At 45.2% G+C, this 27,112-nt stretch overlaps 1 protein-coding gene across 1 annotated transcript in view; it reads left to right on the top strand.

The window, feature by feature from the left end:
* Positions 1 to 27,112, top strand: part of nek10 (NIMA-related kinase 10) — a 229,702-nt gene that overhangs the window by 151,284 nt on the left and 51,306 nt on the right. Inside the window, exons 23-24 of the mRNA XM_078200564.1 lie at positions 9,644 to 9,714; positions 23,394 to 23,607. Coding sequence (XP_078056690.1) covers positions 9,644 to 9,714; positions 23,394 to 23,607 — 285 coding nt within the window. The remainder of the gene's footprint in view (positions 1 to 9,643; positions 9,715 to 23,393; positions 23,608 to 27,112) is intronic.

Here is a 27,112-nt window from a genome sequence, read left to right as displayed (position 1 = left end):
GTTAGGTGGTGAGTTACTCGCCAAAGAATTTCCAGCCGCTGACCTGCTCTTGTAGTCACAGTATTTATACGGCTGGTCCACTTCAGTTTCTGGTCAATGGCATCCCCAGGATGTTGACAGTGAGAGATTCAGTGATGTCAAGGATGTCAAGGAACATAGAACATAGAACATAGAACAGTACAGCACAGAACAGGCCCTTCGGCCCACGATGTTGTGCTGAGCTTTATCTGAAACCAAGATCAAGCTATCCCACTCCCTATCATCCTGGTGTGCTCCATGTGCCTATCCAATAACCGCTTAAATGTTCCGAAAGTGTCTGACTCCACTATCACTGCAGGCAGTCCATTCCACACCCCAACCACTCTCTGCATAAAGAACCTACCTCTGATATCCTTCCTGTATCTCCCACCACGAACCCAATAGTTATGCCCCCTTGTAATAGCTCCATCCACCCGAGGAAATAGTCTTTGAACGTTCACTCTATCTATCCTCTTCATCATTTTATAAACCTCTATTAAGTCTCCCCTCAACCTCCTCCGCTCCAGAGAGAACAGCCCTAGCTCCCGCAACCTTTCCTCATAAGACCTACCCTCCAAACCAGGCAGCATCCTGGTAAATCTCCTCTGCACTCTTTCCAGCGCTTCCACATCCTTCCTATAGTGAGGTGACCAGAACTGCACACAATACTCCAAATGTGGTCTCACCAAGGTCCTGTACAGTTGCAGCATAACCCCACGGCTCTTAAACTCTAACCCCCTGTTAATAAAAGCTAACACACTATAGGCCTTCTTCACAGCTCTATCCACTTGAGTGGCAACCTTTAGAGATCTGTGGATATGAACCCCAAGATCTCTCTGTTCCTCCACAGTCTTCAGAACCCTACCTTTGACCCTGTAATCCACATTTAAATTAGTCCTACCAAAATGAATCACCTCACATTTATCAGGGTTAAACTCCATTTGCCATTTTTCAGCCCAGCTTTGCATCCTATCTATGTCTCTTTGCAGCCTACAACAGCCCTCCACCTCATCCACTACTCCACCGATCTTGGTGTCATCAGCAAATTTACTGATCCACCCTTCAGCCCCCTCCTCTAAGTCATTAATAAAAATCACAAAGAGCAGAGGACCAAGCACTGATCCCTGCGGCACTCCGCTAGCAACCTGCCTCCAGTCCGAAAATTTTCCATCGACCACCACCCTCTGTCTTCGATCAGACAGCCAGTTACCTATCCAATCGGCCAACTTTCCCTCTATCCCGCACCTCCTCACTTTCATCATAAGCCGACCATGGGGGACCTTATCAAACGCCTTACTAAAATCCATGTATATGACATCAACTGCCCTACCTTCATCAACACACTTAGTTACCTCCTCAAAAAATTCTATCAAATTTGTGAGGCACGACTTGCCCTTCACGAATCCGTGCTGACTTTCCCGGATTAATCCGCATCTTTCTAAATGGTCGTAAATCCCATCTCTAAGGACCTTTTCCATCAATTTACCAACCACCGAAGTAAGACTAACCGGTCTATAATTACCAGGGTCATTTCTATTCCCTTTCTTAAACAGAGGAACAACATTCGCCATTCTCCAGTCCTCTGGCACCATCCCCGTGGACAGCGAGGACCCAAAGATCAAAGCCAAAGGTCCTGCAATCTCATCCCTTGCCTCCCAAAGAATCCTAGGATACATTTCATCAGGCCCAGGGGACTTATCGACCTTCAGTTTATTCAAAACTGCCAAGACTTCCTCCCTCCGAACATCTATTTCCTCCAGCCTATTAGTCTGTAACACCTTCTCTTCCTCAAAAACATGGCCCCACTCCTTGGTGAACACTGAAGAAAAGTATTCATTCATCACCTCGCCTATCTCTACTGACTCCATACACAAGTTCCCACTACTGTCCTTGACCGGCCCTAACCTCACCCTGGTCATTCTTTTATTCCTCACATAAGAGTAAAAAGCCTTGGGGTTTTCCTTGATCCGACCCGCCAAGGACTTCTCGTGTCCCCTCCTAGCTCTCCTAAGCCCCTTTTTCAGCTCATTCCTTGCTAACTTGTAACCCTCAATCGAGCCATCTGTACCTTGTTTCCTCATCCCGACATAAGCTTCCCTCTTCCTTTTCACAAGACATTCCACCTCTTTCGTGAACCATGGTTCCCTCACTCGGCCATTTCCTCCCTGCCTGACAGGGACATACCTATCAAGGACATCCAGTATTTGTTCCTTGAAAAAGTTCCACTTTTCATTAGTTCCTTTCCCTGACAGTCTCTGTTCCCAACTTATGCCCCCTAATTCTTGCCTAATCGCATCATAATTACCTCTCCCCCAATTGTAAACCTTGCCCTGTCGTACGGCCCTATCCCTCTCCATTGCAATAACAAAAGACACCGAATTGTGGTCACTATCTCCAAAGTGCTCTCCCACAACCAAATCTAACACTTGGCCCGGTTCATTTCCCAGTACCAAATCCAATGTGGCCTCACCTCTTGTCGGCCTATCCACATATTGTGTCAGGAAACCCTCCTGTACACACTGCACAAAAACTGCCCCATCCGAACTATTTGACCTACAAAGGTTCCAATCAATATTTGGAAAGTTAAAGTTCCCCATGACAACTACCATGTGACCCCCACACATATCCATAATCTGCTTAGCAATTTCTTCCTCCACATCTCTATTACTATTTGGGGGCCTATAGTAAACTCCTAACAACGTGACCGCTCCTTTCCTATTTCTAACCTCAGCCCATATTACCTCAGTGTGCAGATCCCCCTCGAAGTGCCTTTCCGCAGCCGTTAAACTATCCTTGATTAACAATGCCACTCCTCCACCTCTTTTACCAGCTTCCCTACACTTAGTGAAACATCTATACCCCGGAACGTCCAACAACCATTCCTGTCCTTGTTCTACCCACGTCTCCGTAATGGCCACAACATCGTAGTCCCAAGTACCAATCCACGCCCCAAGTTCATCTACCTTGTTCCGGATGCTCCTTGCATTGAAGTAGACACACTTCAACCCACCTTCCTGTCTACCGGTACCCACCCTTGACCCTGATACCTGCCCCAATACCTCACCACCCTCACTGACTTCTGGACTACAACTCCTTTTCCCACTCCCCAGACAAATTAGTTTAAACCCCCCTGAAGAGCCGTAACAAATTTCCCTCTTAGGATATTGGTGCCCCTCTGGTTCAGGTGCACCCCGTCCTGTTTGTACAGGTCCCACCTCCCCCAGAATGTGTTCCAATTATCCACGTATCTGAAACCCTCCCTCCTACACCATCCCTGCAACCACATGTTTAACTGCACTCTCTCCCTGTTCCTCAACTCGCTATCACGTGGCACCGGCAACGTACCAGAGATGACCACATGTTTTGTCTTGGCTCTCAGCATCCAGCCCAGCTCCAGAAATTCCTGCTTTAAATCCCCGTCCCTTCTCTTACCTATGTCATTGGTACCAATGTGTACCACGACTTGTGACTGTTTCCCCTCCCCCTTCAGAATCCGGAAAACACGGTCTGAGATGTCACGGACCTTGGCATCCGGTAGGCAACATACCATCCGTGAGTCTCTTTTGCTGCCACAGAACCTCCTATCTATCCCTCTAACTAACAAGTCCCCAATTACTATTGCCCTCCCGCTCTGCCCCTTACCCTCCCGAGCCACAGAGACGGACACAGTGCTGGAGATCCTCTCACTGCGGCTCACCATTGGTATGTCATCCCCCTCAACCGTATCCAAAGCGGAATACTTGTTGCTAAGGGGAACGACCACCGGGGATCCCTGCATGGACTGCTTCCTCCCAGCCCCTCTCACCGTCACCCATCTGTTTTCATTCCTCGGAGTAACTGTATCCCTAAAGCTTCTGTCTATGGCCACCTCTGCGTCCCTAATGATCCTAAGTTCATCCAACTCCAGCTCTAGTTCCCTAACACGGTTTTGGAGGAGCTGCAGATGGGTGCACTTCCCACACATGTAATCAGCAGGGGACACTGTCGTCGTCCCTCACCTCAAACATAGTGCAAGAGGAACATAGCACTGCCTGCACACCCATCCCTTCTAGATACCTTGCCAGTACCAGGTAGAAACAGCAAAAATGAATTTAAACTCACCCCTGCTCACCCTTACTGCCTAAGCCCTGTGAGCCAAAGCCTTATAGCTCACACTCTGCTTCCCACACACTCCACTGCCCGCTCCCGACGCTGCCCGCTGTATACTGCAGCCTACCTTTTATACTTCACGCGCTTAAAAAAAACCCTTCCCAGACTCCTTAGCAGCCCACTTCCAGTTTTCACTTTAAACTTAAAATACAACTGCAAAAGTAAAGGCCAAAAAAAACACACACACTAGCTGACTAATTAAATAAATAAACAAATAAAATAAACAATTCAATTCAAGGAGGTGGTTAAATTCTCTCTTTTGGTGATGGTTATTATTGGGCATTTTTGCAGCGCAAATGTTTTTGCCACTTATCAGCCCAATCCTGAATGTTATCCGGGTCTTCTTGCATATGAATACAGACTGCTTCAATATCTGAGGAATTGCAAATGGTGCTGAACATTGTATAATCATCAGCGAACATCCCCACTTTTGACCTTATGATGGAGGGAAGGTTATTGATGAAGCAGATGAAGTTGTTAAGGCTTATTCTAAAGTTCCTAAAGTTTTCTAAAGTTTTTAAAGTTTATTTATTATTAGTCACAAGTAGGCTTACATTAACACTGCAATGAAGTTACTGTGAAAATCCCCTAGTCGCCACACTCTGGTGCCTGTTCGGGTACACTGAGGGAGAATTTTGCATGGCCAATCCACTTAACCAGCACATTTTTCAGATTGTGGGAGGAAACCGGAGCACCCGGAGGAAACCCACGCAAACACGGGGACAACGTGCAAACTCCACACAGAGACCCAAGCTGGGAATCGAACCTGGGTCCCTGGCACTGTGAGGTAGCAGTGCTACCATTGTGCCACCCTGCCCTGAGGAACTCCTGCAGCAAGACTGAGATAATTGACCCCCAACAACTACAGACATCTTTCTTTGTGCTAGGTCTGACTCCAGCTGGTGAATAGTTTCCCCCCTGATTCCCAATGATTCCTGTTTTGTAGGGCTTGTTGATGTCACACTCAGTCAAGTGCTGCCTTGATGTCATTCTCACCTCAGCAGTCACTTGCTTCTTGAAATCCGCTTTTTTATCCACATTTAGACCAAGGCTACAATGAAATCAGGAGTTGTGTGACCCTCAAGGAACCCAAGCTGAGGGTCAGTGAGCAAGTTATTACTGAGTAACTGCTACTTGCCAGCAGAGTTGATGATACCTTCTGTCACTTTGCTGATGACAGAGTAGACTGATGAGGTGGTAATTGGCCTGGTTGGACTTGTTCTGCTTTTTGTGGGCAGGGGCCATTGCCAATAGATGCCAGGTTGTAGTTGTACTGAAATGGCTTGGCTAAATCTGCAGCTAGTTTTGGAGTACGACTGCAAGAATATGGCCAGGACCCAAAGCCATTGCAGTATCCAGTGCCTTCAGCCATTTCTTGATATCACATGGAGTGAATGGAATCTGCTGAAGACTGGCATCTGTAATGCCGGGTACTTCAAGAGGAGGCCGAGATGGATTATCCCCTCGGCACATCTAGTTGAAGATGGTTCAAATGCTTCAGTTTTGTTTTTTTACGCTGATGGCTCCCCCATCTTTGAGGATGTGGATATTTGTGGCGCCGCCTCCTCCAGTGAGTTGTTTAATTGTCCACCACTGTTCATGACTGCATGTGGCAGCACTGCAGAGCTCAGATCTGATCCGTTGGTTATCAGGTTGCCTAGATTTATCTATCGCACGTTGCTTATGCTGTTTGGCACACAAGTAGCTCTGTGTTGTAGGTTCACCAGGTTGATACTTCAATTTTATGTATGTGTGGTGCTGCTCCTGGATTTCCCCCCTGCACTCTAGTCAAGTAGGGGTGTGTTGGGCCACGAGGTTACACATACTGCTTCTTCGTACTAATATTTAAACACATTTGACCATACATTTTACATCTGATTTTGCCCCTAACTCTTTGGGCAACTTTAATGGAAACTGACCAGCTTACAGTGGAGGTGCCGGTGTTTTTTTTTGAGGTGCCAGTGTTGTTGTAACATTGGGCTTTGCCAAGTCTGTTTAACTTAGCCACAGCATTGATATTGTCCCACCTCCATGTTCCTCGACCAATGACAAAGTGAGGCTGCCAATCAAAAGATTTCTGGTTGAAGGAACCCCACCAGGAATTAGAGTAGCTGAATTCTAGATTATGAATAGCTGGAGTGTTGAGCTCCAAAGTGGCAGCACTGGCAATATATCAGTGTTACACATTAATTAATGTTGCAATTTGCCTACTCTGCATTCATCAAAATTGACATCTGGTGCAATCAACACCAGAGTGTACATGTATGTCATTTAAGGCCAAATGACAAACAAAGCTCTGAAGAAGTGTTTACTATTATTCAAATTGGATGTGGAGTGAGCAGTTTGAATTAAATTACTATCTGCTCATGTTTGAAGCAGATAGTAATTTAGTTTAAATGGTCTGGAGTTTGCGGTGGTAAAACTGTCAGCATTTGCTATAGTGGCACAGTGCTTAGCATTACTGCCTCACATTGCCTGGGGCCCGGAGTTAATTCCTGGCTTTGGTCACTGTCTCTGCGGAGTCTGCACGGGTTTCCTCCCACTGTCCAAAATACATGCTGGTTAGGTGCATTGGCCATGCAAATTCTCCCTCACTGTACCTGAACAGGTGCCAGAGCATGGTGATTAGAGAATTTTCACAGTAACTTCATGTCACTGTTAATGTACACCTACTTGTGACACTAATATATAAACTTTAAACGTTAACTTTTAATTAGTCCATTGAAACTGTCAGCAATTTCAGGAGCATGCATGTGTGTAGAATAATGTGGAAATGCAGAAGTCACTGTCAGTGATTCAATGCTTCTCCTAAAGGGTGCGCTGTTGATGCTAATTTTATATATGTAGGAAGCAAAATTTCACAGTTATGATTTTTAAAAATCCACATTTTTAAAAAGTTTGTTTATATTGATATTTTAGTTTTTATCTAAAGCCAATTATAAGAATTTAGTTCACTATCTGAAAATTTTAATTAAAAGTGAAGGATAAAATGCTTTTAATTTCCTGATGTGCTGTCTGTGAGAATACTTCAATGTGACTGGCTGATGACCCTGTTTACTGATAGCACTACTGCAGCATGCCTGGAGATTCTCTTGAATTAGCAGTTGATTTAAACTACCATCAGAAAATGGAAAAGCCTTGCCACAGGGCTTACTAGATCTTTGTGGGCAGCTTTCTTCTAGATCAACATTGCTTCATTACTGATGGCAAAATCCAACCCATTGTGTGAAAGTCCCCTGGATGATTTTTCAATGAAACAATGTGCGTGACACTAAGTTGCATTCACTTAGTGTCCTGGGTTTTCAGCAGAAAACATTCAGGTGTGAAGTTATTTCAAGGTGCAGAATGTTAACAGTATTTTCAGGTTTGCTGGCCCTCTGTACTGTAACCATTTTATGATTCTCTAATTCTATTAGTCTGTCAGGGGCATCTGAAGGCTATTTTTGCCCTTAGTTTTTTTTTCCAGTGTCGGCATCATTATTGGCACTTGTGGGTTTCCTAATCAGAATCATCACAGAAAAAGGCCATTTTGTCCATCATGTCTGTGTCACCCACAAGAGAACAATGCAGCTGAATCCCACTTTCCTTCTCTAGGTCCAGGGCCCAGGAGGTTCCAACACATCAAGTGCCTATCCAAATATCCATACACAAGGATTTCTGCTTCTACCACTATTTCAAGCAGTCAGTTCCAGACCCCCACCACTCTCTGGGTGAAAACAATGTCTCTTCAACACCCCTCTAATCATTCTGGCAAATACTTTAAATCTATACCCTGTGGTTATTGATCTCTCTGGTAAGGGAAATCGATTATTTTTATCTACAATGTCTATGTCCGTCATATTTTTGAACACGTTGATTAAATCTCTCCTCAGATTCCTCTGTTTCAAAGAAAACATTCCAAATCATTTCTCATAGCTAAAATTTTCCATTCCTGTTAACATCCTTGTAAATCACCTCTGTGTGCTCTCCAGTTTGATCACACCCTTCATCTAACCTAATGAACAGAAATGTACATAGTACTCTAGCTGGGGTCAAATAGTGTTTTACACAGTTCTAATTTCCTCTCATATCCTATTCTGTGGCAAATAAAGGAAATAATACCATATGTCTTCTTAACCACCTCATCCATCTGTCATTAACAACCACATGATCAATGATCATCTGCAAACTTTTTCATCATCCTTTCTCTAAGTTAGTTTAAATCATCTGCAACGGTATTAGGCAACAGCACTAGAAAGCCTCCATGCCGTGATATCAGTCCTGGCTCTGTTGAGGTGTAACCTCTGTGACTTGTATGAAATAGTCACAATGCCTCAGGAATATAAAGCCCTTTGCCCGCAACTATCCAAATAATTATTCAACTATGCTATGCTTCTATTTTTATATTCATTAGCATGTGGCATCTAGTGTAATTAAGAGATTACTACCTCATGAGGAACTACTTCCAGTTCCCTAAACTCTGCCTCAAGACTTTTGTTTCTATCTATATCATAGATATCGATTTGGACCACAACCTCTGGTTGTTTGCTCTCCTCCTGCAGAATGGTCTGCAGTCATTTAAGGACATCCTTGACCCTGGCACTAGGGAATGAACTTACCATCCTGGAATTAAATCTGAGACCACAGAAACACCTGTCTGTTTCCCCAACTACTGAATCTCCTATAATTAAAGCTTTTTTCATCTTGTTCCTGGCACCTCTATACAGCTGAACTTACCATAGTGTTGAGGACTTGACTCTGCCTTTACTCCCACAGGAACCATTCGATCACCAGTCTTCAGAACTGAATACCAAAAACAGAGCAAGTAGTTCTCAGGCTTCTGCTGGGAGGCCACCTCCACTGGGCTGCAGGGCTTGGACTAAGCAGGAGGTTGCTCCCTTGCTGGGAAGATCCCTGAAGATTCCTCCTCATTCCCCTAATAATCTTCATAGTTATTATTTATTGCCATACCTGCCATTGCTGGATATGTAGACACTTCCAATACTCATACTTCCGACTAGATTGGCAAGAGGTGAGAATACACTCGGTCCCCATCCTGATATTGACCCTTCTTATTTATCTGCAACTTCCATCTCCAAATCCACCTCATGGGTCTTATAAAATTCTGCCCATGGAGTGCAAATGGAAGCTCTTTTATTGATTTGAGTGCGTAGCAGCAGATCCCCAATATTATTAGTGTAAATGTGAATGCCTAACTAATTACCACCCCTCTCCCACACAACCACATCTCTATTATAACACTTCATATTAATTATCCCCACTGCTTTTCACTCCCATCACTCTAGTCCTTCCTAGATATGCAGCGAGAAAAATTATACAAATCAGTTTGTTAGAGAGTAGAATGGGGTGAGCAGTTGCTCATTAGGGTGGGATTTGCACCAGTTCTTAGCCACTTCAAACTAATTTTGACTGTAGACAAAAAGCTTTTTTATCTTTTCTTGCCTACAAATAATTTTTGAAACTTTATTTCCAACAGATTGTAGAAGCAGCATATGAACCAGTAAAAGAAGGACTCTATTCTCACAAAGTATTAGAAACAATCAAAAGGTAAGAGTATAAGCTAGGAGTGTTCTATCCTTCCTTTTGTGCCTTCTCCAACATTCGAGATGATCATGGCTGATCTCCACCTTCTTATTCTATACATTAGTATCCAGAAATCTACTCTCTGGGGGCGATTTTACCATTTTGGTTCTAAGTGCTGAATCTGGGTGCAATTCAGCTCCGACTTGGAAATTTGTTCTCAGGCGCCCCCATACGCACTGAGCCTAAAAAAAAATCGTGAGTCTGAATTGCGCTGTGGGCGGGGCTTATCACGCTGTAATGCTGCTGCTCTGATTGGAGCCTTCAACTGCGCATGCGCAGTGGAAACAAATTTGAAAAATGTTCCCGTCACATTGCTCCCGGGCCACAAAAAGCGGATAAAGCGGCCCGGGAGCGATGGACCCCACAGATATCGCCCCACCCTCACAACATAACTGTCCCCCTTATTCACCCACCTCCTGCTACCGAGACTGATCGTGACCCCCTTCCCCCCCCATCGATCACCCACAGAGTGGCAACGGACCCCCCCTGCCCCCCCCCCCCCCCCCCACCCAGAGATCTATCTGGCCCGCCTTCCTCCTCTTTCTCCCCCCCCCCCCCCCCCACACACCAGAGAATGATATGGCCCTCCCTCCTCCTCCCCCTCTACCAGAAAATGATCTGGCCCTCCCTCCCACCCTCTCCTCCCCCCATCACCAGAGAACCATCTGACCCACCTCCTCCTCCCTACCCCCCACCAGAGAATGATCTGGTCTCCCTCCTCCTCCTCCCCTCCCCCACCAGAGAACAATCTGGCCCTCCCTCCTCCATCAGAGAACCATCTGACCCACCTCCTCCTCCTCCCTCCCCCCCAACCAGAGAATGATCTGGCCCACCTCCCTCCCCCCTCCACCACCGATCTGAGTCAGAGAGCTGTTGGAAGCTCTGAACTTACCTCTTCAGCAGTTGGGGCACCCAAAACAAACCTTTGCCGAGCATGTCTGTGTCACGCTGAGTCTGGACGGGCAAACGCGATGGTAAAGGGGAAATGCAGGTAAAATTGGGCGTCCAGCTCATTGTCAATTTAAATGCATGCAAATGCATTTAATTTGACATTGCGCCCGTTTTGGGCACGGTTCAGATCGTGGCCATTCTCGGGCCTTAGAAATGTGGGAATCTGCATGAGCGTGGATTGCACTATTCACCTCACACCGACTTTACTAAGTTTTCCCACCCGAAAACGGGCGCGACGCAATGGTAAAATTGGGCCCTCTGTCTTGAATATATGCCACCATCGAGCATCCACAACCCTCTTGGGTAAAGAATTTCAAAAAGCTATAACTCTGGAGTAAAAATATATTCTCCTGATCTCCGTTCTAAATGGCCAACCCCTTATTCTGAAACTGTGGCCCCTGGTTCTCGACTTCCCAGCGCAGGAAAGAATTTACTGATCCTAGGAATCAGTCTAGTGAACCTCTTCACATATCTCCAAGGCAAATATATTTTCCTGAGGTAAGGGGACCAAAATTGTACACTGTATACCCCAGGTGTGGTCTCACCGAGGACCTGTGAAGTTGCAGTAAAACATTTTCACTCTTATACACCAAGCCTCTGTAATTGTTGTCCTATTTGCTGTGCCTGCACAGCTGTTAACTTTCTGTGGTTCAATGTACAATATCCAGGTCCCTCTGAGTGCTGAGGGCTTATTGTTAAGTTCTTATTAAAAGAGACTTCTTGAATCATACTGACTTTTTGTCAATAAAAATCACAAATCCTCAAGGCTGCATGCACCAGAAAAAAAATATTTTAAAAAGCATGAAATTGCTTTTAGGCAGTGTTTAAAAAGCAATCTAACTGACCACTGTACAGTGAGTCTTTATCCAAAATCAATAGAGAGATGAAATACACTTGTGGAATGACATCCTTGAGTTGGATGGAGCAATGATTCCTATTGTAAATTAATATCTAGCAAGGAAAAAATGGAAGTGGATATGAGGGCTGTGGTCTCCGACATTGGAGAGCAGACTTATGATTGCCTCTGGCTGGTATTCAGTTCCCGAGCTTAGAAGACATGAAAGTCCTGGCGGCCACCTTTACGGGGGAACCATTACAGATAAAGGGCACCACAGCGACCCTAGTGACTTACAGGCAGCAGTCAGCTCAACTTTGACTCATCATTGTATGGGGACAATCCTTATGGGAGAGATTGGCTCCAGCACATTAGACTGAACTGGCTGGAGATCTTCAGGCTAGGCGCAGCAGGACTGTAAAATGTCATCAATAAGTACCTTGAAGTTTTCTGGGAAGGGATTGGAAAAATAAGGGCAACTAAAACTAAGATCTATGTCAACTCAGTTGGAGCAAGACCAGTTCCATAATCCCTTATGGAAAAAGCAAAGTAGGAACTGGAACACCTGAGAAAGTTGGGCATAATAAAACCCGTACACTTCACAGCGTGGGCTGCACCTGTTGTTCCTGTCCTCAAGCTGGGTGCCGTGGTGACATAGTGGTTAGCACTGCTGCCTCACAGCTCCAAGGATCCAAGTTCAATTCCGACCTGAGATGACTGTCTGTGTGGAATTTGCATATTCTCCCTGTGTCTACATGGGTTTCCTCGGAGTGCTCGGGTTTCCTCCCACAGTCCAAGGATGTGCAAGTTAGGTGGATTGGCCGTGCTAAATTGCCCCTTAGTGTCCCAAGGTTTGCATTAGCCATGGGAAATACGCTGAGTTATGGGGATAGGGTGAGAAAGAGGACCTGGGTAAGACACACTGTCAGAGAGTCGATGCAGACTCGATGGGCTGAAAGGCCTCTTCTGCACTCTATGGATTCAATGAAGTCTGTCCAACTTGGTGGAGACTGTAAGCTTACTGTCAATCGGGTAATACCCCATGCCCCGGATTGAAGACCTGTACGGCAGGTTAACTGGTAGTTAAGCATTCTCTAAATTGGACATGAGCCATGCGTAACTTGAATTCCCAGAAGTATGTGACAATTAATACGCACAAAGGCCTATACGAATACTCACCTGCCCTTTTGGGTCTCCTGCAAGTGCCATTTTTCAACGGGTAACGGAGAACATACTCCATGGATTACTTCAGGTAGCGGTGTACCTGAATGATACTTTGGTCAAAGGAACTTCGGAACACAAATACCTGGTAGGAGCTATACACTGTAGCCACAGAAGTGGTACTTTCTGAGTGTTGGTGACGGAGGACTGGCCTCAGCAAAATTATTACACATAACTTTTGAAGAATTATTTTTGTCAACGTAGAAGAAAACTTGCGTCTCTGCTTTGCAGTCAGCTCAAGAAACAGAGTTTGTGTTTCACTTGGGTGTTAATTTTTATATGAGGTCATCCTAAAATCATGAAGGGCCTTGACAGATTATTGTGGGGTGAATGTGGAGGGAATGTTTCCTCTTCTGGGCAAATCTAGAACTAGGTGTCACTGTTTAAAAATAAGGGGTAATTTAAGACAGGGATAAAGTGAAATTCTCTTTCTCGGAGGATATTGAATCTTTGGAACTCTCTTCCTCAAAAGACAGTAGAAGCAGTCGTTGAATGTTTTAAGGCAGAGGTAGATAGATTCTTGATAAACAAGGGGGTAAAAAGTTATCGGGAATAAGTGGGAGGTTACAATCGGATCAGTCATGATCTTATTGTATTGAGGGATCAGGCTTCAGGAACCGAGTGGCCTATCCTGCTCCTAATTCATATGTTTGTATTCAACTTAGTTTATTGGGCTATTCGAAAGAAAAGGCTCAAAACTAACAATTTCAGGATTTTCCTTGACCTCTGGAGATGAGGTGGCTGATGTTAACTATTGTTAACTATCACAGGGCTGAAAAGAACATCAACCCACTGTAATCAGTAAGAGACATGAATCCTTTTGGCTGTTATTTGAATCTCATTAGCAAACTACCTACATGTTTTTTCTAATGATGGGCAACACATTGAATTAAGGGCCTGATTTTCATTAGATTTGGTGCCTATTTATACTTCTGGCACTTGAAGGGAGTGTCATTTTACTCTGTTAAATTTGGAGATTGGGGAAAGATATGTCTCATTCCAGTGCTCCAGCATTCACTGATAATACAATAACAATATTGGTGGAGCAGAACGGAGTTCACCAACAGATCTATCCCGGAGGAAGCTGCAGCAGATTTGGAGGAAGATGACAAAGAATGTAAGGTTCAACTACATCACCCTTAGAACGTGGATGCAATACTGCAAGATACTTAATCATTTTGTTAAGGCAACAAGGCTGAGAATGATGGCTTGGTATCTCTATTCCTCAACAAAGATTTTTCCACAATACTTCCACCACACACTCTTCTCTAGTCTTTACACTTCCATTTGCAGTTCCACCTGCTTCTTCAATCACCAACCCATTCAGACCTATCCTTTTAGAAAATGCAGTTATGAATTGTCGAAAAATGCAGCAATTACAAATTGTCGAAAAAATCCATCTAGTCACTAAAGCCCTTCATAGAAGGCAACCTCCTGTCCTTAGTTGATCTGATCTCTGTGTGACCCCAGAGCCATTGCAATGTGGCTAAGTCTTTGAACTGCTGTCTCAAATGACTTATAAAGCACCTGGGTTATATCTAAGCACTACGAGAAAGTAAATAAAATAAAACTGGACAGATCACCTGACCACTCTAGTCATCTGATTCATGACAAAGAAACATCTAGCCCAGTCAATCATCTTCTGAAGATGTATGCCAAAATTGGGAGAACTGTCACATGGACTAATCAGGCACCTGACAACTAAAGTCCTAGACTTCTCCATCCATATACCTGTATATATCCTGTCTAATCAGCAGGTCAGACTCACCAGAGGTGGCAGCACAGTGGTAGACAGAGGAGAGTGGCCCTGGGAGTCTTCAATATTCACCCTAGACCCCATGAATTCTCATGGCATCAGGTCAAACATGGACAAGGATCTTCCCACTACCCTCCCTCAGCTGTTAGATCAGTGCTCTTCCCTGTTAAAAACCACTTGAAAAAAGCGCTAAGAGTAGCAAGGGAGACAACTTCAACGTCAATCAGCATGCCATTAGTGACCGAGTTGGCCACTCCTGAAGGACGTAACTGCCTGATTCAGCCTAAAGACATAGAACATAGAACATAGAAAGCCACAGCACAAACAGGCCCTTCGGCCCACAAGTTGCGCCGATCACATCCCCACCTCTAGGCCTATCTATAGCCCTCAATCCCATTAAATCCCATGTACTCATCCAGAAGTCTCTTAAAAGACCCCAACGGGTTTGCCTCCACCACCACCGACGTCAGCCGATTCCACTCACCCACCACCCTCTGAGTGAAAAACTTACCCCTGACATCCCCCCTGTACCTACCCCCCAGCACCTTAAACCTGTGTCCTCTCGTAGCAACCATTTCAGCCCTTGGAAATAGCCTCTGAGAGTCCACCCTATCCAGACCCCTCAACATCTTGTAAACCTCTATCAGGTCACCTCTCATCCTTCGTCTCTCCAGGGAGAAGAGACCAAGCTCCCTCAACCTATCCTCATAAGGCATGCCCCCCAATCCAGGCAACATCCTTGTAAATCTCCTCTGCACCCTTTCAATGGCTTCAACATCTTTCCTGTAATGAGGTGACCAGAACTGCGCGCAGTACTCCAAGTGGGGTCTAACCAGGGTCCTATAAAGCTGCAGCATTATCTCCCGACTCCTAAACTCAATCCCTCGATTAATGAAGGCTAGTACGCCATACGCCTTCTTGACCGCATCCTCCACCTGCGAGGCCGATTTAAGAGTCCTATGGACCCGGACCCCAAGGTCCTTCTGATCCTCTACACTGCTAAGAATGGTACCCTTCATTTTATACTGCTGCTCCATCCCATTGGATCTGCCAAAATGGATCACTACACACTTATCCGGGTTGAAGTCCATCTGCCACTTCTCCGCCCAGTCTTGCATTCTATCTATGTCTCGCTGCAACTTCTGACATCCCTCCAAACTATCCACAACACCACCTACCTTGGTGTCGTCAGCAAACTTACCAACCCATCCCTCCACTTCCTCATCCAGGTCATTTATGAAAATGACAAACAGCAAGGGTCCCAGAACAGATCCCTGGGGCACTCCACTGGTCACTGACCTCCATGCAGAGAAAGACCCCTCCACAGCCACTCTCTGCCTTCTGCAGGCAAGCCAGTTCTGGATCCACAAGGCAACAGCCCCTTGGATCCCATGCCCTCTCACTTTCTCAAGAAGTCTTGCACGGGGGACCTTATCGAACGCTTTGCTGAAGTCCATATAGACCACATCCACCGCTCTTCCTTCGTCAATGTGCTTGGTCACATTTTCAAAGAACTCAACCAGGCTCGTAAGGCACGACCTGCCCCTGACAAAGCCGTGCTGACTACTTTTGATCATACTAAACTTCTCTAGATGATCATAAATCCTGTCTCTCAGGATCCTCTCCATCAACTTACCAACCACTGAGGTTAGACTCACCGGTCGGTAATTTCCCGGGCTGTCCCTGTTCCCTTTCTTGAATATAGGGACCACATCCGCAATCCTCCAATCCTCCGGAACCTCTCCCGTCTCCATCGACGATGCAAAGATCATCGCCAAAGGCTCCGCAATCTCCTCCCTCGCCTCCCACAGTAACCTGGGGTACATCCCATCCGGTCCCGGCGACTTACCAACCTTGATGCCATTCAATAGTTCCAACACATCCTCTTTCTTTATGTCCACATGCTCGATCCTTTCTGTCCTCCGCAATCCAGCAGTACAACCACCCAGATCCCTTTCCACCGTGAATACCGAGGTAAAGTATTCATTAAGCACCTCCGCCATTTCTAACGGTTCCGCACAAACTTTTCCCCCTTCACCTTTTAAGGGTCCTATGCCTTCACATCTCATCCTTTTACTCTTGACATATTTGTAGAAAGCCTTGGGATTCTCCTTAATCTTACCTGCCAAGGTCTTCTCATGACCCCTTCTCGCTCTCCTAATTTCCTTCTTAAGCTCCTTCCTACATCGCGTATACTCCTCTAAATCCTTAACACCTCCTAGCTCTCTGAACCTTCTGTACGCCTCTCTTTTCTTATTTACCAGGTTCATCACAACCTTCGTGCACCACGGTTCCCGTACCCTACCAACACCCCCCTGTCTCATCGGAACGTTGTCATGCAGAGCTCCAGACAAACATTCCTTGAAAATCCTCCACTTTCCTTCGGTACTTTTCCCCAAGAATGCCTCCTTCCAATTTACCCGTCTAATTTCCTCCCTGATGACACTGTATTTCCCTTTACTCCAGAGAAACACTTTCCTAGCCTGCCTGACCCTATCTCTTTCCAATGCTATCGTGAAGGAGATAGAATTATGATCGCTATCCCCAAGATGCTCACCCACCGAGAGATCCTCCACCTGTCCAGGTTCATTAGCCAGCACCAGATCAAGAACAGCCTCTCCTCTAGTAGGCTTATCCACATACTGTGTCAGGAAACTCTCCTGGACACACCTAACAAACTCCTCTCCATCCAAACCCCTAGCCCTAGGGATATTCCAATCTATGTTTGGGAAATTAAAATCTCCCATCATGACAACTCTGTTATTCCTACATCTCTCCAGGATCTGTTTCCCCATCTGCTCCTCAACATCTCTGTTACTATTGGGCGGCCTATAGAAAACACCCAGCAAAGTTACCGACCCCTTCCTGTTCCTAACCTCCACCCACAGAGATTCCGTAGTCAGTCCCTCCACGGCGTCCACCTTCTCTACAGCCGTGACACTATCCCTGATCAACAGTGCCACTCCCCCCCCTCTCTTGCCTCCCTCCCTGTCCTTCCTGAAACATCTAAAACCCGGCACCTGAAGCACCCAGTCCTGTCCCTGAGACATCCAAGTCTCCGTAATGGCCACCACATCACAATTCGAAGCAGCAATCCACGCTCCAAGCTCATCCACTTTATTCACTACACTCCTGGCATTAAAATAGACACATCTCAGACCTTCAGCCTGAGCACTTCCCTTCTCCCTCACTCGTCTAACCTCCCTCTTACCCTGTCTACATTCCTTATCTATTTGCGAGCTAACCTCCTCGCTCTCAGTCCCCTCATTTCGATTCCCTCCCCCCAACCTTTCTAGTTTAAAGTCTCACCAGTAGCCTTAGCCAACATGGTGAGAGAATCAGTATGAGAGAAAACCTAGTTGACCTCATTCTTATCAATCTACCAGCTGCAGATGTCCATGACAGCCACAGCCCTGGCACCTCCCCAACAAAGTGAAGAAATTGCCCAAGTATCATCCAGCCACAAAAGGTAGAGCAAATCCAGTCTGGCTAATTACACCCCATTAGTCTACTTTCAATAATCAGCAAAGCAAAGTAATGTGTCAGCAACAATGCTGTCGAATGCCACTTTCTTACTGTGCCCAGTTTATGTTGTTACAAGATCAAAACTTAAAGTAAAGATCTTGTAACTTAAAGATAGGCTCTGAGAGTTCTGCCCATGCGTAGACTGGCAGGAGGCAGCTCACGCACAATCTTGTGCTGTGTAGCTCTTCAGGCTGAGAATGGACTCAGTGCCCTTTGCAAGAGATAACTGGCATGAATATTCTGATCATGTTACCAGGGAGCAGAGTGCCATATTGGGGAAGAGTTCCAGGGGGAAGGTTCAAGGAGAGGTCCAACGGAAATGTCCCAGACAAGGAGAATTCCCAATTAAAAAGAATTAAACAGAGGAACATAGAAAGAGGCTCAAAGCAGGAAACGGCTGCAGTTGACGGAGTTTACATAATGGGGTCTTGGGAGCAGCCCTGATGATCTAAGATGACGGTAACTCGTGCTGCTAACTGTTGGGATGAAGGTATCCCTTTGGAGCAGTAGTATTCTGCTCAACCCAGACAGAGTTGAAGTTGTGCTTGTGAGTTGCAGACTGCAGTTCCAGGGGAATGGAGTCTTGGGAGATGAGATTGTAATCCTGTGAAATAAAAGTAAAGATTAAAGTTCATTTATTAGTCACAAGTAGTCTTACATTAACACTGCAATGAAGTTATCGTGAAAATCCCCTAGTTGCCACACTCCGGCGCCTGTTCGGATACACAGAGGGAGAATTTGGCATGGCCAATTCACCTAACCTCCACATCTTTGAAGTGTGAGAGGAAACCGGAGCACCTGGAGGAAACCCACGCAGACACGGGGAGAATGTGCAAACTCCACACACATAGTGACCCAAGCCGGGAATCAAACCCAGGTCCCTGGCGCTGTGAGGCAGCAGTGCTAACCACTGTGCCACCAAAACAAGTGGATTGTTTTGAGACCGTCCAACTTGGAACAACATTTTGAGAGAATTCTAAGAAGAGGTCTCCAGAGACTGAAATCCTTTGTGAGAGGGATAGTGTTTTAATAAGATTGGTTTACGCATAGGCTGGAATTTTTATGCCCATCCGCAGCTGCAAGCAAGAATAGAGAATTTGGCACTCAGCCAAAATTCTGTTCACTGCAGCAGGACCATAGAATCCACCCAGCATGAACGGCCAGAAAATTCCACCCACAGTGTTTACTGAGGTCTGGGTTTGTTGTTGAGAAATCTGATACCTGTCTTGTTTGCATCTGCCATTTACTGTGCAGTGTAATGAGTTTGACCATGGTTTCCCTGTTTAATTCACAAGGACCTGAAGGTTTGCGTATATGATAGATATTATAAATTGGTTTATCTTTCTGAATTTGTCCAGTAAAGTTTATTTTTGTTTGTTCAAAACCCATGGAATTCTGTGTCTTTATTCTCTTAGCAAGTGGTCTTGAATCTCAAGCTTTGTCTACTTCAAACAAAAAGTTACTGGTCCCTCACAGATTATACCAAAAACTTAAGGGGGGTGGGGGTGGTTCTGGTTCTGGTTCAGGATCATAACAGAATTCCACTCTGGACCCCATTGGAAACTTGATCCAAACAAGATTCGAAGAGCTGAATTCCAGAGGTGAGGCAAGAGTGACATCAAGGCAACATTTGACCGCGTGCTGGTAAAATTGAAGTCACTGTGAAGCAAACAGAAACTCTGCACAGGCTGGAGCCATACCTAGCACAATAGAAAATGGTTGAGGTTGTTGGAGACCAATCATCTCAATCTCAAAATATTGTTTCAGGATTTCCTGAGTATAGAGTCCTGGGCCCAACTATCTTCAGCTGCTTCATCAATGACCTTCAGTAAAGCGCAAGGTCAGCATTGGGGATATTTGCTGATGATTTAAGTGTTCATGTTCACAATTCCTCAGATAATGAATCAGTTTCTGTCCACATGCAGCAAGACCTAAACAGCATTCAAGCTTGGGCTACTAAGTGAAAAATAATATTTGTGCTACATAAGTGTCGGGCAATTATCATCCCCAATGAGAGAATTTAACCACCTTCCATTTACATTCATTGAATTCCCTGCACCCTTCTCCCTAGCACTAATATACTGGGAGTCACCATTAACCACAAACATAACTGGTCCAGCAAAGAATTAGAGTGACTTCAACAGCAGAACAGAGGTTGGATATCCTGTGGCAAGTGTTTCTCCTTCTGACTGCCAAAAGCCTTTCCAGCACATTACAAGGCACAAGTCAGGATTGTGGCAAATTATTCTCTACTTGCTTGGATTAATGCAGCTCTAACAATGTTCAAGAAGCTTGAAATCATCCAGGACAAAGCAGCCTGCTTAATCGGTACCCCATCAATGCTCACTCTCTCCACTACATGGATGGGATGTGTACCAGCTACATGATGCATTCCAGCAACTCACCAAAGTTTTGACAGCATCTTCTGTATCAGTGACCTCTAGCACTTTGAAGGACAAGAGCTGCAGCTGCATTGGGACCCCATCACGTCCAAGTTTCCCTCCAAGCCACACACCATCTGGACTTGAAAATAATCACTACTCTTTCATTGTCATGGAGTCAAAATCTGGAAGTCCCTGCCTAACAGCATACAGACAACACCAACTCAGGAGGGCAGCTAGGGATAGAAACATAGAACATAGAAACCCTACAGTGCAGAAGGAGGCCATTCGGCCCATCGAGTCTGCACCGACCACAATCCCACCCAGGCCCTACCCCCACATATTTTACCCGCTAATCCCTCTAACCTACGCATCCCAGGACTCTAAGGGACAATTTCCAACCTGGCCAATCAACCTAACCTGCACATCTTTGGACTGTGGGAGGAAACCGGAGCACCCGGAGGAAACCCACGCAGACACGAGGAGAATGTGCAAACTCCACACAGACAGTGACCCGAGCCGGGAATCGAACCCGGGACCCTGGAGCTGTGAAGCAGCAGTGCTAACCACTGTGCTACCGTGCCGCCCATGGGTGATAAATGTTGGCCTGTCGTGATTCCCACATTCCCTGAATGAATAACAAAAGCAAATTTATTGGTTGCTGCTGCCCCCAAAGCAGGGATAGGCCACATTCTGTTTTTACCTGGAAGTTGTAACTGGAAAGCATTTAAGTCCTCTGCTAACTGCTTTCACTTTTTGCATATAATCACTTCCTATCCTGCTCACAACTTGCTGATCTTCTCCACATGCCCATTATATGAAGCTGTCTCATACATCTGCAGATCACATTGCAACAAACTCTATCCAGGATGAAGCAACCTGCTTGATTGGTACCTCCACTACATGGAGGTGCAGTTGTGACATTTTTTACACCCTGATGTTTGAAATGGAGTAAGAAGTCTCACAACACCAGGTTAAAGTCCAACAGGTTTATTTGGTAGCAAAATCCACTAGCTTTCGGAGCACTGCTCCTTCATCAGGTAAGTGGGAGTTCTGTTCACAAACAGGGCATATAAAGACACAAACTCAATTTACAAAATAATGGTTGGAATGCGAGTCTTTACAGGTAATCAAGTCTTAAAGGTACAGACAAAGTGAGTGGAGAGAGGGTTAAACACAGGTTAAAGCGATGTGTATTGTCTCCAGTCAGGACAGTTAGTGAGATTTTGCAAGCCCTGGCAAGTCGTGGGGGTTACAGATAGTGTGACATGAACCCAAAGTCCCGGTTGAGGCCATCCTCATGTGTACGGAACTTGGCTATCAGTCTCTGCTCAGCGACTCTGCGTTGTCGTGTGTTGTGAAGGCCGCCTTGGAGAACACTTACCCGAAGATCAGAGGCCGAATGCCCGTGACCGCTGAAGTGTTCCCCAATAGGAAGAGAACACTCTTGCCTGGTGATTGTCGAGCAGTGTTCATTCATCTGTTGTCGTAGAATCTGCATGGTCTCCCTAACGCACCATGCCTCGGGACATCCTTTCCTGCAACGTTGGCCGAGTTGCAAGAGTATGTACCGTGTACCTGGTGGACGGTGTTCTCACGTGAGATGATGGCATCCGTGTCGATGATCCGGTGTGTCTTGCAAAGGTTGCTGTGGCAGGGTTGTGTGGTGTCGTGGTCACTGTTCTCCTGAAGGCTGGGTTGTTTGCTGCGGACAATGGTCTGTTTGAGGTTGTGCGGTTGTTTGAAGGCAAGAAGTGGGGGTGTGGGGATGGCCTTGGCGAGATGTTCGTCTTCATCAATGACATGTTGAAGGCTCCGGAGATGTCGTAGCTTCTCCGCTCCGGGGAAGTACTGGATGACGAAGGGTACTCTGTCCACTGTGTCCCGTGTTTGTCTTCTGAGGAGGTCGGTGTGGTTTTTCGCTGTGGTGCGTCAGAACTGTCAATCGATGAGTTGAGCGCCATATCCTGTTCTTATGAGGGCATCTTTCAGCGTCTGGAGGTGTCTGTTGTGACCCTCCTCATCTGAGCAGATCCTGTGTATACGGAGGGCTTGTCCGTAGGGGATGGCTTCTTCAATGTGTTTAGGGTGGAAGTTGGAGAAGTGGAGCATCGTGAGGTTATCTGTGGGCTTGCGGTACAGTGAGGTGCTGAGGTGACCGTCCTTGATGGAGATGCATGTGCCCAAGAATGCAACCGATTCCGGAGAGTAGTCCATGGTGAGTCTGATGGTGGGATGGAACTTGTTGATGTCATCATATAGTTGTTTCAGTGATTGTTCACCATGAGTCCAAAGGAAGAAAATGTCATCGATGTATCTAGTGTATAGCATCGGTTGAAGGTCCTGTTCAAACCTGTGCATGAAGATGTTGGCATATTGAGGTGCGAATTTGGTCCCCATGGCTGTTCCACGTGTCTGGATGAAGAACTGGTTGTTGAAGATGAAGACATTGTGGTCCAGGATGAGTTGTAAAATTGCATCTGGAGACTGGCAGTTGTTGGCGTTTGAAATGGAGGCAGGAGTGGCAGCTGCTGTCAACAGGTGAAATTACCACTACTTCTGCCTCTGGTGTCTGTATTGTAGTTATTGTATTCTCCACTTGAAATAAAGGTATAAAACATTTTCAGTATTGGAAGTGGAACCATAGTTATTTCTAGACAGATTTCAGGCCCTGGAACATCTAAGAAATACAGTTTTTTCCGCTTTTAAATTGTCCTTGCTAGGCAATTTTATTAGATCATGCTAATATATCATATTCTTCAATTTTGTTCATAAAATTTTGAAAACAATACTCAGCATCCATACAGGATATTTATGTTTTCAACAACAGTGTATTATGTGATACTGGAATGTACACAATATGTAGGCATACATGTGTATATCAAAGAATACAAAACTTTAAAAATCATTGCATTTTTACTTAGAAACTGAATTCCATTTTGTTTTTGTTATATAAATTAATCAATTACTACAGGTGTTTGACCTCTGATTCAGAAGCACGACCAGATGTTGTAGAAGTAAGTGCGATGATTTCAGATATTATGATGAAATACATGGACAACTTATGCGCAATGCAGATAACGATGGAGAAGAAGCTTGATCGGGAGAGAAGGCGCACACAGAGATATTTCATGGAAGCTAACAGAAATGTAATGACTTACCACCACCAGATCTCCATGATGTCACATGTAAGCATCATAATCTTCTTTGTTGCAATATTATGGAAGTTGTAGTCTGCTGTGGTCTGTGCAGAATTCGAAAAATATTCAGTCATGATCTCTTTTTGTACAAAGCCTGTCTTTTCATTGCTGTTTACATTCTCATCATACATTTTTTGTCATCAGGCTTAAATCTCAAAGATAACCATCTGGAAGGCAGTTATGTTGAAAGCCAATAGTGTTAATTATCCTGTTCTACATTTCATAATCAGAAGCAAATATAGGCTCATGTAGTGAGGCCCAGTCAGTTTGCTGCAGTATTTTTAAATTTCTTAGTTGGCTCAATAGTTCAATTCAGTGTTTTAATACTTGTTCAGTAATGGAGCTTGCAAAACACTTATGGAGGTACCCTGTCATGTCCACATACATGATTGGCTAAAGTTGGTAAAATAAATTTTCAGTATAAAATATGTAATTGATATAATGTTATGGATCTTTTTGAACTTTGATTATTGTTAAAATTTATATAATGGATTTATAGAAGTTAATGTTTGCAAAATCTTGTGAATAGTGTGGTATTTCAGTAAAAACTGAGTTTGTTAAATATAATGGCCTTACAGACTATTACATTGTAAAATCTGGTGGCGATAAAGGAAGGAATTATGGAATAGATTCAGAGGCCTGTCACAGCACAAAAGGAGTCCAGTTGGTCCATCAAGCTCATGTGTCTCATACCTCTAGCCCTTGCCTTCTAGCCTACAAATGTTTTCCCTTCAAGTTCTTATTGAAAGTCCCAATGGAATCTGCCTCCACTACCCTTTCAGGCAGGGCATTCTAGATTATAAACATTCACAGCATAAAAATGATTTTCCTCATGTCACCTTTGGTTCTTTTGCCTATCACTTCTTTTGCAAATCTGTGTTCTCCAGCCCTCAACCTTTTTGCCTTTGGGAATAGTTTCTCTTCATCTGCCCTGTCATGACCCTTCGTGATTTTGAACACCTGAAGAGAACAGTCCCAGCTTCTCCAATCTATCCATGAGCTGAAGGCTCTTATACCTGGAATCATTCTCATTAATCATTTCTGCACCATCTCTAAGGCCTTGACATCCTTCCTAATGTATAGTGTCGAAAATTGAACACACTGCTCCAGTTGTGGCCAAACCCATGTTTGACAAATGTTCATCACTCTATGCCCCCATTCATAAAAAACTGCATCTCTTATGCTTTTTAAACAATTTCCTCAACCTGTCCCGCCACCTTCAATATAAAAATAGAAAGTGCAGGAAAAGATTAGCCAGTCTGGCAGCAGCTGTGGACAAAGAGTTGACATTTTGAGTCCAATATGATTCTTCTTTAGATCTGTCATATCTCTGTCTCATATGTGGCAATGTATCAAATGCCTTTTGGAAGTTCAACCACCACATTACCTCATCAAAAGTTCAAGTTATATACATTTCCGTGGATACATTGTGTATGCCCATTAATGTGCTTTAGGCGCTGCGGGGCGAATGGAACTGTTAGCCAATCCAACTGACCGGCAGCTCCTGAGGACAGGATTTGCTGCCCAGTAAGGGGCAGAAATCCCACAGGATACCCATTTAGCCCACCCAACGTGTTGGGTTTCCTTAATAAAGGAAGATTAACTGTTCTTGTGGCTATTTGTATATATTCACAATGCAAAATGCATTCGTGTTTTCTCATATCATTTGTACATGAATCATAAATGCAGGGCAGAATATTACTTAGGCACAGACAGCTTGCCACTCCCCCCCAACCCATCTATCCAGATGCAAAGAAGTTGTGAAGCTGACCCATTGCACACTGGCCTGCCCCACTGCCATAAAGCAATGTGGGTGGGCTAAATGGGTAACCTGTGGGATTTCCACCCCTCACTAAGCAGCAAGTCCTACCCTCAGGAGCTGCTGGCCAGTTAGATTAGACAAAAGCTCCATTAGCCTCAGATGGGCCTGGAGCACATTAATGGGCATTGCCAGGACTGGAACAGGGAAACTGAAGATGACCCAATGGATCCCTGGAAACAGGTAAGTCCAATATCTTGGGAAGGGAGGCTTGGGCAGGTCAGAGAGCGGGGGCAGCAAGGGTGATGGATTAAGGCAGCAGGTGTTCTATCTTGGAGGAGAGCAATTCCTGATCCCCAAGGTGGTGTCCCAATAGACAGATTTCCCCCTGCCCCCCCCCCCCCTCCGCTTCCTTCGCACCCTTTGAAGAATTTGGTTAAAAAATTGAAAACATGAAAACCTCAAGATCAGCCGGAAAGAATGGGATCTGGTATGATGGTAATGAAGGATGCGCTGGGCCATGAAGTTACAGGTCATAGAGTTGTGCAATTCTACTGCCCTTGACCCACAGTGCATTATTGATGCCCAATTTTCACCTGCTAAATCTGTTAATCTATCCTACTGACCATGGTGGTAGTGCCACACAACAGAATGAAGGCTGTAATCAATGTGACAGAGCTTGGCTTCCACAAGTGCAGTGGTCACTCCGACGAATGTTCTCATGACAAATGCATCTTCAACAGGTAGAGTGAGGAGGACAAAGTCATGAAGGTGCTTCCCCCATTTTGGCTTGCTCACCAGCTGCTACATGTTCAGTCTGAAGTTTAACAACACCAGGTTAAAGTCCAACAGGTTTATTTGGTAGCAAAAGCCACACAAGCTTTCGAGGCTCTGAGCCCCTTCTTCAGGTGAGTGGGAATTCTGTTCACAAACAGAACTTATAAGACACAGACTCAATTTACATGAATAATGGTTGGAATGCGAATACTTACAACTAATCCAGTCTTTAAGAAACAAAACAATGGGAGTGGAGAGAGCATCAAGACAGGCTAAAAAGATGTGTATTGTCTCCAGACAAGACAGCCAGTGAAACTCTGCAGGTCTACGCAACTGTGGGAGTTACAAATAGTGTGACATAAATTCTGATTCTAGGATCGCATGATAAAGACTCAGGAGGAAAAAAGCAGAAATATTTATGTGAAATAGTGTGACATAAACCCAATATCCCGGTTGAGGCCGTCCTTGTGTGTGCGGAACCTGGCTATCAGTTTCTGCTCCGCGACTCTGCGCTGTCGTGTGTCGCGAAGGCCGCCTTGGAGAACGCTTACCCGAATATCAGAGGCCGAATGCCCGTGACCGCTGAAGTGCTCCCCAACAGGAAGAGAACAGTCTTGCCTGGTGATTGTCGAGCGGTGTTCATTCATCCGTTGTCGCAGCGTCTGCATAGTTTCCCCAATGTACCATGAACAGGATATGGCGCTAGACTCATTGATCAACAGTTCCAATGCGCCACAGCGAAAAACCGCACCGACCTCCTCAGAAGACAAACACGGGACACAGTGGACAGAGTACCCTTCGTTGTCCAGTACTTCCCCGGAGCGGAGAAGCTACGGCATCTCCTCCGGAGCCTTCAACATGTCATTGATGAAGACGAACATCTCGCCAAGGCCATCCCCACACCCCCACTTCTTGCCTTCAAACAACCGCACAACCTCAAACAGACCATTGTCCGCA

This window comes from Mustelus asterias, chromosome 2 (genome assembly GCF_964213995.1).
Source record: "Mustelus asterias chromosome 2, sMusAst1.hap1.1, whole genome shotgun sequence".
Taxonomy (NCBI): domain Eukaryota; kingdom Metazoa; phylum Chordata; class Chondrichthyes; order Carcharhiniformes; family Triakidae; genus Mustelus; species Mustelus asterias.
Note: the sequence above shows the minus strand (reverse complement) of the source record. Positions and strands in the feature narration are given on the sequence as shown.